This window comes from Sus scrofa, chromosome 1, assembly GCF_054392235.1.
Source record: "Sus scrofa isolate SSC_HxYL_T2T_F1_AM1 chromosome 1, Sscrofa_HxYL_maternal_Yorkshire_Landrace_v2.0, whole genome shotgun sequence".
NCBI lineage: Eukaryota > Metazoa > Chordata > Mammalia > Artiodactyla > Suidae > Sus > Sus scrofa.
This window is the reverse complement of record NC_139383.1, coordinates 270278995-270294851: the sequence shown is the minus strand read 5'-3', so window position 1 is coordinate 270294851 and position 15857 is coordinate 270278995. Positions and strand designations below refer to the sequence as shown.

At 41.5% G+C, this 15857-nt stretch overlaps 1 protein-coding gene across 4 annotated transcripts in view; it reads left to right on the top strand.

Annotated features, from left to right (window-relative positions):
* The window catches only part of BRINP1 (BMP/retinoic acid inducible neural specific 1), a 196590-nt gene that overhangs the window by 134333 nt on the left and 46400 nt on the right, over positions 1–15857 (top strand). For all 4 annotated transcript variants that reach the window (XM_021077997.2, XM_021078073.2, XM_021078035.2 and 1 more), the window contains 2 exon segments: positions 579–748; positions 4229–4334. In XM_021077997.2, coding sequence (XP_020933656.1) covers positions 579–748; positions 4229–4334 — 276 coding nt within the window.

Below are 15857 nucleotides of genomic sequence, written 5' to 3'. Positions count from 1 at the left end.
CCTATCTGACTATCTGTGTATGTCTAAACTATGTCTAAACCTCTCTCTTTGTCTTTCTATCCATCCATGCGTGCATCCATCCATCCATCTGTCTAGGAAGGGGTAGTAGAAGTAGAAAGAGAGAAAGGAAAGGAAGCAGGAAGAGGGGAAAAGGAGAGGAGAGAAGTGAGAGGAGGAAAAGGAAGAACTGCATGGTGATGAGGAAACAGAGGAGGAGAAAGGAATGCAAGGGACCATCTATGGCAAGTCCATCATTTTACAGAAAAGAATGAGCCTCAAAGAGAGGAAGTGTGATACTGGTGTTACAAGATGATGCTGGTGAGAATTATGAGATGGATTAGTAGGAGCTGGACTTGATGACTAAGAGTGTTTTCATGACCCTCGTCTCACTGGAACTTGGTGCTTACAGCCACCTCCGCACGTCTCACTTTCATTGTGCTCTTGATTTTCAGAGCAGAAGGACATTTGGGCAAAATTAGTTGGAGTTTTGATGCTGTTTTCAGCATCCGAGTCCTGGAACCTTTCTACCCATCCCAGAGCTCGACAGGTTGCCTGAGCTTCTGTCCTTTTCCCTGCAGGGGAGGAGGCCTTGACCATGTACATGGATAAAAGTCGCCTGGACAGGAAGTCAGGGAATGCCACTCAAAGTGTTGAAGCTCTGCACCAGCTTGCATCGTCCTACTTTGTCGACCGCGATGGCACCATGAGGAGGCTCCATGAGATCCAGATATCAACTGGAGCAATCAAGGTGAGGATGGCTTCGGATGGCAGGTTCCTAAGACAGCAGCACTGCAACACAGGCAGTCCTAAGGGAAGAAGAAATCCTTGGCTTCATCCCATGGAGTTAACAGCACACCCAGCTAACCACTCTGACCAAGGTTGTCAAGTGCCCTGCAGTGCCCTGAACAGGGTCATTAAGGTGACCACAGGTACTGATTTCCTGGGGCAGCACTGACTATGGTCATGGCATAGTTCTAAGTAATACTCTGCTTTACTCTTAAAGCTCTGAATGGATGATTTCCAGGTGCTCTTTCTAGGTGAGAAAACTGAGCCTGCAGTGGCTGAATCATTTTCACAAGGTCACAGAGCTCCCAAGAGTCAGATTATGCCTGGGTTGGTAATAGGTTAACTAACACCTTCGTTTTTCATCCTCCTCTCCCCATTTTCCAGATGGAAAAACTGAGGCCCAACTGGTTAAAGACTTATCTTAGGGTTACACACCTAACCAGTACATGAAAAGGGACTAGACCCCTACTCTCTAGACCGGGGGTCGACAAATTATTTTTTGTAAAGAGCCAATGATAAATATTTCAGGCTTTGCAGGTCATACGACCTCTGTTGCTACAACTCAACTGTGCTGCTATAGCACAAAATCAGCCACAGACAATGTGTAAAAAATGGGCATGGCTGTGTTCCAATAAAACTTTATTTATAAAAACAGACAATCTGGCCGGCACTGACCCATGCTCATCTAGACCAACGCTATCCAATAGATACTTCAAGATGATGGAAATACTCTGCATATTTGTTGGCCAAGACAGTAGCCACTGAATATATGGGGTTATGGAGCACTTGACATGTGGCTACTGAGAAGCTGAATGTGTAGCTTTTTTTTCCATTTTCTTTCTTTCTTTTTTTTTTTTTTTTTTTTTTTTTTTTGTCTTTTTAGGGCCACACCCGAAGCTTACGGAAGTTCTTGGGCTAGGGGTTGAATCCAAGCTGTTGAAGCCCGCCGCAGCCACAGCCACAGCAATGCCAGATCCGAGCAGCATCTGCAGTCTACACTACAGCTTATGGCAATGCCGGATCCACTGAGCAAGGCCAGGGATTGAACCTGCATCCTTATGGATGCTCCTCAGATTCAGACCACTCATGAAACTCCCCATTTTAATTTATTTAAATTTAAACAACCACATTGGAAAGAGCAGCTGGGGGCTTTGAGTCCAGTCCCTTAGAGCATAGGTGCTTAAACAAAACATCCCACTTTGCATGCAATAAATTCAGGGATTAGCTTTATAAGGAGACTGAGGGGGGACATTTTTGATAAAAAAGGATTCATTCTTTGGAGGGGTTCAATGAAGATTTTTGGCATCTTATGTTTCCTTTAATCAGATTATACCTACATGTTACCTCTCAATTTTCAGTCTAATTTCTTCTGAATTAGATGCAGGCCTAGCCTTATATCAAGAATCTAAAAGGTATGCCCAGGGGGAAAGTGTGTATGTGTGAAGGGGTGGGAAGGTGCTGACGGGTGTTGCTGAAAGTCAGCAAGTGAGTCAGAAATTGAAAGAGGGAAGAGGAAGAAATGTGGGAGAGAGAGACGTGCTGAGAAGGGAGATAGGGAGGAGAGGAATAAATCAGATGGACAAACAAAAGAGCCAGCTTATCCCAGAAGAATCGCCTGTATTGGGGGGATTATGTTGTTAGGGAACTCAGCACAGAGAGAGACGGATCTTTATGAAGCCATCGGAGTCGGAGTGATGCAAAGGCCTGGTTTTCATTATCACCAAATGGGTCTCTCCCCCCTGGATGGGATGTGGAATTGAGATATTGAAGCTCCATCAGAAGATTATCCTCTTCTGTCTATCCTGAAAACGCAGTCTGCTTCCTTACGATGTGTTTCTCAGAGAAATTGCACAGAGACCACTCATGAAACAGGTCTTGCTGTAGCACCATCCTCAGTCCTCAGCCTTTTCTTTCTTTTTTTTTTTGTCTTTTGTCTTTTTAGGCCCACACCCATGGCGTATGGAGGTTCCCAGCCTAGGGGTCTAATCGGAGTTGTAGCTGCCGGCCTACGCACAGCCACAGCAACACCGGATCCTTAATCCACTGAGCAAGGCCAGGGATCGAACCCAAACCTCATGGTTCCTAGTCGGATTCATTTCCGCTGTGCCACAACGGGAACTCCTTCAGCCATTTCTTGATCCCACTTCAGGATGCAGCTGGATATACATGATCCCCCTGCCAGTTTTGTTTCAGATGAGCAGCCAACCCAGATGGGAAGGGTTGGCCCGTGGTTTTTGCCTCCTGCATATCTTTAGCAAAACCAATTGGTAGTTTGGGCTCTCACTGGACAATCACTATGTCATTATTCTGTACCCCAAAATAACAAATTATTTTTAAAAAGCAAAGCTTAATAACCTTCCATATATGTTCCATTTTCCAAGTGCTGAACCTTCAAACGTGTGATCCCTCTACTGTTAGGGTGGGTAACAGTATAACTAACATTGCAGAGATAGGGAAGTTGAGGCTTAGACAGAGAGTTACTGATCCAGGCCTCCACAACTGGACAAGGCAGAGCTGGCATTTGGAGCTACTTGTGGCCATTTCCCAAGTCATCAGTCCCCATGACAATCAATGCTGTGTCTTTACAGCTGAACGCAAACATCAAAACAAGCCTACAAGAGATCACATTAAATCATGGAAAGTGAAGACTAAAAAGATGAAGAACCACTTTCCATGCTGCACCCTCCATATTTCAGAGTTACTTTTTTTGCATAGCTGTTCCCCTGGTGTCCACTACCGCAATCATTCTAAGCCAGTGTTTTACGAACACATCACCATAGGTTTGGGGTTGTTTCATTCTGCAGTGGAGCCAATTATGCTCTTTGCTGTTTTTTTTTTTTTTAAATCAGTATCATTTTATTGTTCATGCTTAATGATAATGCATATGTACTCATCGATAATGCACAGTACAATTTACAGAGGCTTTTGGTCATAAGATGTCTATTATTGAGCATCTGCCAGGTGCCAGGCACTTATGCCCATCACGTTTAGTCTTACAACCTTCCTGGAAAGGATTTACTAGCTTCAGGTTGCAGAAGCTTGGAGAAGTGACTGCCTGAGGTCACCCAGCAAATAAATGGCCCAGCCAGGAGTTCACACTGATTCTCCTGATTCTAAAGCCCATGCTTTTGAAATAGCTTATAATGTTTCCCCTGATGAGTTCATATATTACTTGAAGTGACTCTGTGATAGAACAAAGCTGCCAGGGGTAGAACCTTGGTGATCCAGCTCCAGCCTGTGCTAGAGTGCCCCACTGTCCTGTTGTCTGCTTGGTGACAGTCAGGCATGGTCCCTGACACAGGCATGGGGTGGAGGAAGTGGCCATTGGCTCAGACCAGAAGACATTCTTAGCTGCCTTAACTCTGCTGGGGGCTGACTCTGCAGGATCAGTCCCAGACAAGGGCATCAGTCTCACATCTGTCACCCTTGATGTCCATGCCAGGTCACAGAGACACGCACTGGGCCTCTGGGCTGTAACAGCTATGACAATCTGGACTCTGTGAGTTCCGTCCTTCTGCAAAGCACGGAGAGCAAACTGCACCTTCAAGGTAAGATGTCAGTGGAAACCATGGGACCAGAAAATAGCCTGGAGGAGGAGGGATGGGGCAAGGGTGTCAGGAGGCATGGTGTGGAGAGAGAATGAAGAAGAAGATGAAAGGCACAGAAACCAATGAAAACTGAAAATATGGAAATTAAGGCAGTTGTGATATGTTGTCTTTTTAAAATTTTTAACATATATGGAGCATTAAATTCATGGTTATTAATTAGTTTTCGGATACAAAGTATGGAAATGTGAGCTTTATCTGATTATTTTGATGAAAATGTCTAAACAGTGTTATTTATAGATGATCCAGATCTAATATATATTAAAGTTTCATATCATAGCTTCTGAATTTCCTACATTATTGTGTTTGATTCTCAATATATTTTGGCAGATGTTATTTGAATTCTAAGAACTATAGGGCATTTTACAGAATTTTTTTGGTTCTATATAATCTTCTTTCTGCTTATTTGTTAATCATTTGTGGTCTTCAGTGTATTCATACACACACACACATTATTTTTGTGTGTGTGTGTGCTTTTAGCAGAGTTTGCAAATGAGAATGTTCAGTGCTGGCTGGAATATAGAGAGGTAGATACTATTAGGCATTGCTAGTAAAAACACAATAGTTATAAGGATTGATTTGTTGAAATATATAAACATTTATTATCTATTATATGTCAAGTCCATTATATGCTCTATATACACTTAAGACCTTAAAGACAATATATTCTTTGAAGTAGTATTTTATCCTGATTAATTCATCATAAAGAGGGAAAATGACAAAGCTTTAAGTAGAGATAGTGCTGTTCTAAAAAGCATAATGCACAATAGCAAAAGAAAAACAATGTAAAGACCTCAATTTTCCACATGAGGAGACTAAATGAATTCTGTACCATCCATACAACATAATATTAGGCAGGTGCTAAAATGTTGTTTACAAAATGTTTCCAAGATCTGTGAAAAGGATTTGAGGTAATGTTAATTAAAAAATGGATGATTTCTGATTGAATGTATGGTGTGATCTTAATGTAAAAGGATAAGGAAAAATAACATTGCAAGGAATTATGCTGAGATGTTAAAAGAGGTTGCCCCCGGATGATTAGGTTAGAGATGATTTATTTTAGGCTTCCAGTTCCTTTTTCTAATCTTTCTACAATGATCATGTATTAACTTTATAGTCAGAAAAAAAAAATGGCATGCTTTAACTTGAAGCAAACTAAGAATGTGACCTTCCAGAAAAGTATATGATAAAGGTGATTCTGAATGTCAGTGGGAGGAAAGTTGGGTTGAGATTGGCAGGTCGAGCTAAGCAGAGCCTAATATGACTTTTATATTCTGGTTCCTTGGCAACTCTTTGATTCACGCTCCTGTTATAGAAGATGGTTGGAAGGAGGTTCAGGGAGGGCTTGATAGTGCCACTTGGGAGCAATGAATGAAAATCCAGCAGGGAAATTCAGGCCAAGAAAGTGGTTTAGTTTTCAAATGAAAGCCAACAAAATAAAACCTCAACTTTATGAAGAATAGCCCTACTCCCTTTAGTAGAGAAAGGAGTAGATGGATGGGTCTGATAAAGCCGGATAAGCAATGAATAAGAAAGACAGACCTAGCTTGGGTGCACCAGGATTTTCAACATCCTAGTTCCTGGGATGTCTAGAGTGACCTTGTGGAGTGAGAGTAGGGTTTGAATCCAGGAAGTACAGCTTCCTTTTACCTCTGATCATCCTGCTGTGCATGCAGGAGGTAGAGAGACCTGTGAGTTATAATTGGAGTAAGTTTAGGGGATTAACAGGATGTTGCTAGGAAGTTATTAAGATCTTTACATTTAGAAGCTGATTTACTGCAAAGCTAAGGAAGCTTAAGATCTAGCACTACCTCACCTTCTAAGTCCCCAACTTTTCTCATTCGAAATATTCACATTTACTTCTAATTTTGGATTCCTTTTCTCGATAAGCCCCTATAGCAGAAGCCTCAATCCTCCAAAACTCTGTCTTCCATTGGTGACATTACTAGAAGTATGTTATTCCCAAAAAAGGAGACTACAGCTTTGTTCTATTCTAGATTAGTCAGAGCAATCTGACGGATTGGGTCCAAGTCTGGATCCAGTTTCAAGAGAGACTTCAAGAAACTGAAAGAGAATATCTTATGATAGATAACTAAAGAAGGTTGACTTGGAGCAAAAGAGCTTGTCTGCAGATACCTAAATGGCCATCTTGCAGAAAAGACAATCAAATTCAGTAATGTGTATAAAATGGGCCAGACCTGATCTACTTGTGAGAAATTACAAGGACCCTGGCTTTTAACTGGGATAAACCTGATCTCAGTCTAAACTCAGTATGAACTAGGTGTTCTAATGTACATTCATGCCCAAACCTGGAACGTCTTGCTGAAATTGATAGTGACTCTCTGTTTTTAGGGTTGTAAGTTGGTGACATTTGGTAGGGATATTACTGAAATTATTTAATCAGCATTACTTAGGGCTGGTGATTGAAATAGGTAGTCTTCATATCCTTCTCAATACTGGTTCTAGAGTTTTATGAAGATGCTGAGTCACTAAACCTTTATTGAGACTGACCACATGCTAAGTCCTCTGCTAGATCCTGGGCATATGAGCACAAACCAGTTCAACTCAATTGAGCAGATGTTTTTTTAAGAACTCACATTGGCATTGAGCTAGGTATAAGAACATGCTGGAGAACAAGACACACATACTTTTGGCCCCAAGGAAATACACACTCTATCTAAGAACATGGGCTTAAACAGGTAATAATGTGCAATGAGTTCAAATGCAGAAAAAATATGAGGATTCTTTGATACTTGGCAGTATGGGGACTTAACCTACTAGAGAGTCAGGGAAGTTTTCTTGCCAAAAAAAGATGCTTATGATGAGAATGAAGAAGAGGGAAAGGGCTTGGCTATGGAGAGGAGTCTTCATGAAGGGGTTTTCAAAGAAATGAAAAAGACCTTAGGAGATTAAAACAGAGACATCAGTGGTGAGAAAGGCAAAATCATCTTTCAAATCCTAGAAGGCTTCTGCAGCACATTAATGAATTGAACACTAATTTGAGAGTAATGGGAACCATGGATGGGTTTAAAAAATGAAGTAACAGAAAGAGATTGATGTTTTGGAAGATCACTCTGGCTATTGTGTGCTCAGTTAATTAGAGAGGAGTAGATTGGAAATTGGTGACCTGTTAGTAAAGAGCTACTGCAGTAGTCAAGATGAGATGTCACAGATTTAGACCATGGAGGGAGCAGTTGGAAGAGAAATAGACCAATTTTGGAGTTACTTAGGAGGCGCCATGATCAGGTTTCAGTGGAAAGACCATGATAGATTTAGATATTTGGGTGACTGAAACATGGGGATAAGATAGAGAGGATGGAGAGGAAAATGCCTATGATTCAAGGTAGTGTGTAATATATTAGAGATAGTAAAAGCCATGCATACTATTACAGGGATTTGGAAGCGGAGGCAATTCATTTTATCTGTCTAGGTAGGGGAGTCATAGAAAGGAGGAAAAATATTCTCCTGATGGAAGGTAAAACAAAAAAGCCTTCTTAAATATAAGACAGAAGATGATCTTATGATGTGGAGTAGGGTGATATTTATTCAGTAGCATACATAAAGCTCTAAGTATAAAGAAAAAGATTGATAAATTGGACTGCATTAATAGTAAGAATTTCTGTTCATCTGATGATGCTATTCCTAGGATGAAAGTGCATGTTAGAGTGGAAGGCAATATCTGTGATATATGTATCTGACAAGGAACTCTTGTTTTAAATATATAAATAACCTCTGAAAACAATAAGAAAAAGGCAGACAAGCCGGTAAGACAAGAAAATGGGTAAAAGACTTGAACAGACACTTCACAAACAGGAGTATGGAAATGACAAGTAAACATTGGAAAAAATGATTAACTTTACTAGTCCTCAGAAAAGGCAAATTAAAACAGTTCAATGTCATAACAGCAATTACTCTGGTTCAACTAAAAAATAAAATAAAATAACCTGACCATATCAAGGAGTGGCAGTGTGGAAGAGCGGGGACATACATGCATTGCCTCCAGAAGAATAAATCAGTACAATCACATTGGAAAACTCTTTTTGGCAGCTTCTAGTAAAAACTACTACACCCTCACCCTATAACCCAAAAGTTACAACTAGGAATATGCCCAACAGGTACATGACCTATGGTCACCAAAAACATGAATGTTCTTAGGAGTTTTTCTCCCCCCAAATGGAAAATGGTCCCAAATGCCCATCAACAAGAAAATGGATAAGCACCTTGTCATACATTCACATGATCAGCTACATACAGAAATGAGAAAGAGTAAACTACCCTTTCATGTAACATTATGGAAGAATCTCATAAATGTAACATTGAATAAAAAAAAAACTCAACAGGAAAAAGGAAACACTGTACAATTCCATTCTTATACAGCTTAGAAACAGTGAAACAAAGACATTATTTCAGAATTCAACAAATACATCATTTTAGAATTCCTTTGGGGAGGAGGAACGGGGACTGAAGAAGGATCAGAAAGGTTTCCAGAAGTCTTAGTAAAATTGTGCTTCTTGATCACAGTGGCCACACATGGTTGTTTTCTTTGAAAATTCATACAGCTGTACACACATGATTTATATGTATACCTTTCTGTGTATATAATATGCAGCTATTAAAAAATGTATTGAGGAGTTCCCGTTGTGGTTGAGTGGAAATGAATCTGACTCATATACATGAGGATGCAGGTTCTATCCCTGGCTATGCTCAGTGGGTTAAAGATCTGGCATTGCTGTGAGCTGTGGTGTAGGTCACAGACATGGCTCGGATCCTGCGTTGCTGTGGCTGTGGCATAGGCCAGCGGCAACAGCTCTGATTTGACCCCTAGCCTGGGAATCTCCATATGCCGTGGTTGTGGCCCTAAAAAGACCAAAAAAAAAAAAATGTATTTAATAACTTGCTCTACCTTGACATCCTCTGCAAAGTGAAAACATGAATAAAACAGAGACATAAAAGAGCAGGAGGTGGTCCAGTCCAGCTAGAAGCTAAGCTGCATGGACTGAGGGTAGAGGAACCAGAAATAATAGATACCATTTATTAAGAACTTCCTTGTGAGCCAGGGACCTGTGTTCATTTATTTTTATTATATATATATATATATATATATATATTTGTGTATTTTTAATTTTAAAACATTTATTTTAACATATTCATATTATATAATTGGATTTATACATTTTTAATCTTTATAGCATTCCTATGAGGAAGGCATAACTGAAGTCCCTGTTTTATAGGTGAGGAACCTGGAGCTAAGCAAAGTTACTTAATAAGTGATGGAGTTGGAATTTTAACACAGACAACCTGATTTCAGAGTTTTTCCTTCTCAAAATGGGTTGCTTTGTATTCTTCAAATAGAGCCTCTGAATGAAATGTTCCTGTTGTGGCTCAGTGGGTTAAGAACTCAACTAGTGTCCATGAGTATGCGGGTTTGATCCCTGGCCTCCCTCAGTGCGTTAGGGATCCAGCATTGCTGTAAGCTGCCCTGGCCTGGGAGCTTCCATATGCCGCAGGTGTAGCCTTAAAAAGACAAACTAAAGCCTCTGAATGAAGCTGGGAGGAAAGATTCTGCAGAGGCTTAGTTTGGTAGATGGAGAATTCTACGAATGGCACTTCGATGACATTCACTGTGTGGGCTTTCATGTTCACAAAGCAGGGCAAAGGTGGAGGGAACCAGGAAAAACAAAGAGGAGAATTGGAGGAGACTCAAAAGGAAAAAAAGGATCATGGAAATGAACAGAGACTATTAGTAGTCAAAGCAGCAACCGCCGAACTAGTGCAGTAATGCTAATGGCATAATGATAACGTCTTATTTTTATACTTCTCTCTCCAAGGAAGCCCATTGAGTGTTTTAGCGACATTGCCATGTAATTTAATCCAGGATCCATTTGGTAAGATGGATGTACAGCGAGCAGATCTCTGCCTCCATAGCTCACTGACTGGAAAGGGATGCAGAGAAAATATTTTGCTGAAATCTGAGGATACCCAGAAATGTAGTCATTCATACATTCACTTATTCATGTCATAATATTTACTGAGCTGTACCTCAGATATTGTTATAAGAACTCGATGTAGAGCTGTGACTAAGCCAAGTCTCAGTCCTTTTGGAGTTTACTTTGAGTGCATTGGGGGGAGCAGATAATAAACAAGAAAATACAGAAATATGTTTCCTTTAGAGTCGAAGAGATAGCGAGGGAATAGGTCATGGAGAAAGTTGTAGACCATGCAAACAGACTTTAGATTTTCCTCTGAATGAAATGAGAAGCCTTTGCAAGTGTGGGCAGTGGAGTAACTGGACTGGACCTATGTTTTAAATAAATTAATCTATGACAGTCTGTGTGGAAAAGACTTGTAGAGGGCATGGCCACAAACAAGGAGCTCAGCTTGGAGGCCGTTGTGTTGATCAAGGTAAGAGAAAATGGCAATGAGGGTTGTGAGAGGTGATTGGATTATGGATATATTTTTACGTTAGTGCTGACCCTGTTTGGCAATGGACTGAGAAAATGCTCGTGAGACAGAGAAGCAGAGATGGATCCCAGAGTTTCCCCCAGAGCAACTGCAATGATGGAATTGCCTTACTGCTATGGTGGATAAAGGATCCATTTTGATGGGACATGAGGAATTGGATTTGAACCTACATGGGTTTGAACCCAGGCTTAAGAAGGCTATTATATATATGAATATGTAGGTTGAGTGGACGTTTGAAAAGTCAGGGAGAGAACTGAGATATCACTTAGCGTAGAGATGAATTTAATGATGTGAGACTGGCCAAGATCATCTTGGGATAGAGTGTAGATGGAGAAAAGAAGGAATCTAGTTATTGAGCCATGGGAAATTGACTATTGAAAAGTTAGGATGATGGAATAATAATGAGGAACAAGGAATGGAAGCTAAGAAGTGTTCAGGGAGGTGGGAAGAAGGCCAAAGAGTGACGCATCCTGGAAGTCAAGCAAAGAATGCTTTTCAGGGATTCCCGTCATGGCTTAGTGGCAATGAACCCGACTAGTTCCGAGGTGATAGAACTTTTATACGTTGATGGGAGTTATTCTTCAGAAAGGGAAACATTGATTCTGTGAGCAAGAGAGGGATCATTTTAGGGCCATAGTTGGGCAGGGAAGAGTGACTAGGATCTTATTTATGACTGGCATCATTTTCCTTAGATAAGGGGTCCTGCAAATCCATACACAGTGAAGGGAAAGAGACCATATGGGCCCAAACATGGGTACCATTCACAATTGTGGTAATGAGACCACTTCCTCAAACTTGTCTTTGGATCACTTTTCATAGACTTGTTACAAGATATTTTCAGACTCTCATATATCTGAAGTGAGAATGTTTCTTTCAACTGATGGTGTGTCATAGTTTAATTGGCAGGGTATTTTTTTCCCTTAGTGTATGCAAAGCAATGATATGTTTTTCGATAAATGGCGTCTTAGATTCAATGAAATATATTTTTTTCTCAGTGAAAATGAGTGAGGTCACTAGCCCACTCTCCGTTTCCAAAAGAAAAAGATGGACGGGGTACTATAAAGATCTTGAAAAGATGCTAGGCAGTGAGTGAGGGGAATCCGAGCCATGTCTGCCACCTACACTGCAGCTCATGGCAACACCAGATCCTTAACCCACTGAGTGAGGCCAGGGATTGAACCCACGTCCTCATGGATACTAGTCAGGTTCATTACCACTGAGCCACAATGGGAACTCCCTTTCTTTTCTTTTCTTTTTTTCCCCCCTTGTCTCTTGAAATTTCAGCTCCTTCTAGACCAGTGTCCATCTCCTGTCACTCAGGATGTCTTCATGCCCTAAGACATGAGCTCTCTTTTCTCTTTTATTGAGTTCAGTCCATCTTTCCAGCCTCAACACAAATATCCATCCCTTCATCATAAATCTGTCATTCTTCTCCCCCTTTCACCTCCTCCCATCACCATTTCTCTCTTCCCTGTGTTGCTGGCATGATTGTAGGCCAGCCTTCTTGATTCTGATCATGCCTGCTGATCCAGCCCCATTGAAGTAGCCAGTGTACTCTTCTTAAAATCAAATCAAGGATTTCCTGCTGTGGCACAGCAGTTTAAGGCTCTGGCGTTGTCTCTGAGGCAGCATTCAATCCCCCTGGAATGTCCATATGCCATGGGTGCAGCCAAAAAAGAAAAAAAAAAAATCAGATTGAATACTGTTGCTTCTCTGCTTAAAATCCTTCACCAGCTCTGATTTTGATATAAGTTATGGGCCTTGGCACCAGGCTATTCGTAATCAAACCCTCGCCTGTCTTCCTGGCTTTGCCATGCTCCACCATCCAATACCTCCCCATATCCTCAGTCCAGGCCTATAGAATTTCATACATTTGACTACAGGCATCTTTTGTTGTTGTTGTGTTTTTGTTTGTTTGTTTGTTTATTTATTTCTTTGCGCCTTTGTGCATCATCTCTCAGATTCCTGGACTTTCACCTCCCCCAGGAAAGCTTCTCTTACTGCTTCTGCCCAGGTCATTAGGCACTCTGCCCACCTTCTTCCCTAGGATTTGTCAACCGATAATATAATCATCCTGCTGTTAATCTGACTCCCTAGCTGGAGTATAAATTCCCTATTGGTAGGGGCCATCTCTATCTCTAGCATGATATATAGAACCTGGTACCTAGACAGTGATCAGAAAATGTTTGTTAAATAGATTTATAAATGAATGGATAGATAATTGAATGAATTAATCATCCAGCCTATAGTAAGCTCTACTTTCTCTGAATTCTTAACAGTTCTCATTCTGCATCACACAGGATCCAGTTCAACCTAATGACGACGTCCTGAGGGCCTACTCTATGCCAGGAGCCCTCTGGCATGGCTAGCATTCTTCAAAGCGCACGTGCCTTTTCTGTTGCATTGGACATTACATTGTTCAGGCAAGAGTCATGCCCCTTACTTCTCTAAATGCCACCTCTCCTGAGAAGCCTCTTTTAAGACTTCATATGATAAGGCATTTTTTTTTCCAATCTCATCTTGCAACATGTAGATTTGTGTTTGGGTTTTCTCTCTTCTATTGGATTTGATTATAGGCTTCTTTAAGGAAGGGATTTTGCCAACTTTGTATTTCATCATATTCAACCCAGCACCATGGACCCGGGGACTCAATATATACCTGCTGGACTGAATTTTTGCACAGGATTAGTGTTGCAGAAACAAGAGAAAGAGGAGAACAGGGAGGCTGGGGGAAAGGGAAAAGAGGAAGGGAAACAGGAGCAGGAAGAAAGGGAGAGGAGGAGGAGTAAAGGATGGAGGAGAGGGAGAGGAAGAGAAGGAGGGGCTAGAGGAGGACATAGAGGGAGAGCAGCGGCAGGATGAGGAAGAGAAGCAGTAGAATCCCTTGGCTCAGTAGCCAGGCATCATAAATGGAGTGATGGTGATTATTTTCAAGATCAGCTTGCAACAAGCCCTAGAAAGAGGAACAGAGTATGTCGAACTGATTAAAACTCACATTATTTTGAGCCATTACTCCTTCATAGGCTTACATCCATGAGCCAATTTATCCCTCCCACCAATTAAGAGAGAGAGATTATGTTTCCCCATGGCACTGATGAAAAAACTGAGGCCCAAAGAGGTAAAATCACTTTCCCAAGGTCCCCAGCTTTTGGTTCCCAACTGCCTGGGCTCCAAGATTACTTTTCTCAGAGAGCTTTGCATCAGCACAGCACGTTCTAGATGTGGGTAGAATGGGTCTAAGTCCGTGCCCAGCTGCAGGGGTAGAGGATGAGGGGAAGCAACATGATTAGGTCTCCTTTCTGTCATGTCCAGCACAGGCACCCCAGGTGGCCTCGTCACCCCACAGGGGATGCTGCATGATTGTTGCCAGGGCTTGCGCTCATCAGCAGCTTTGGGCTGGATCCCTATTAGGAATTAGCCCAGGGTCACAGGCAATGGTTCTTCCGTGACTAAGGCCCTTCTTGTGGATCAGCAGGGGCCTAGGAAGCCCTAATGGGAAAGTGCACTTTGGCCTTCCTGCAGCTCTGTCTGTAAGGCCTGTTGAATAAAAGAGCAGTGCCTTCGTGACAGATGGGATCGCTGACTGCCACCCAGCTGCTTGCATCCAAATATTGCTTTTCCTTTGTGAGCCAAGGAGCACCGACTTTTCATCCTTCTCTCCTGAGAAGAAGGAGTTCCTCTTACGAAGGGGATTGGAGAAGTCAGTTAAAGTCAGAAAACAGAACGAGGAAGATCTGAAGAGCAGAGGTGAGAGTGATAAGCCCATGGACGAGTTAAGTCTCTGAGCTTCTCTAACCTGCAAAAGGGGAATAAAAACACTCTGCCTCAGAGCCATGGCTCTGCATTTATTTGGAAAACATGTAGAAAGCACCTGACCTAAAACCCAAGAGCCTTGATTTAGAAGAATAGCTGTGATTTACTGGATAATTCTCATTGTCAAGTATAGGGCTCACTCCTTTATATCAATGTCTCACGGAAATCTCAGCACAGACCCATTTTCCAGATTCCAACATTGAGGCTCATAGAAGTAACTCCCTTGTAGTTGGCAGAGCAAGAATTTGAACCCAGGCCCACCCAACGCCAGCACTCTTAAACTGTGTACCAAATTGTTTCTCAACCTGGAACATATATCATAATCATGATTTTCCTTAGAGCAGGTAGTTATGGAGCCCTTTCTACTTGCTTATAGGTTTTGCTATTTACTTTAGAAAGTCTGTGATTTTTCCCCAAAAGACTTGCCAACATGTGGATGTGCGTAGGTGTGCCATTTTCATAGCTATTCTCATACTCTCAAAAGAATCCAGAACCAAAAAATATCAGATACCTTTATTATAACAGACGACTTCTAAGACTTTGCAACATTCCAGGTGTAGATGACTATAAAAAGACTGCCTCTGACATAAAGAAATCTGGAATGATTTGGTGACTCCAGACTCAGACTTGTTGGTGCTGGTTAGGTATGAGCTGATGTGGCGGGAAGGATATCAGAGGACTTATCCTTTGGTGTGAGGTCTTTGGTGTGAGGTCTATAGGTCCATGGGGCCTATACCTTTCAATAAACGTGTGGCCGAGTGTGCAGCATGGAAATCCTGATTGATCTCTGATCAATGTGATGATCTGATGTACTTTAACCACCATGTCCCACTCAATTTCTTGTTGATCTCATTGATTGTACAGAAACTAAGGTACCAGGATGATCAAAACCTAAATAAATCGCCCATGGAAATTAATTCATTGACGCTCTTTAAACCCAGGGCCTGTTTATTTTTTTTAAGATTATGAAATCAACCTTTCTACTCCCCCACCCCCCACCCCCACAACACACAGTTCTTCTTAGGCACAATTAAATCTTCCTGGGCACTGCAAATGTAGCACTTTCAATGCACTTTTACTATATTCTAGATGCATTTTACCTTATGTGTACAATCATTCATGTTTGCTGCTAAATTATAATTAAGATCCCTGAAAGCAAAATACATATCCTTTTTTATTTCTTCATTATTC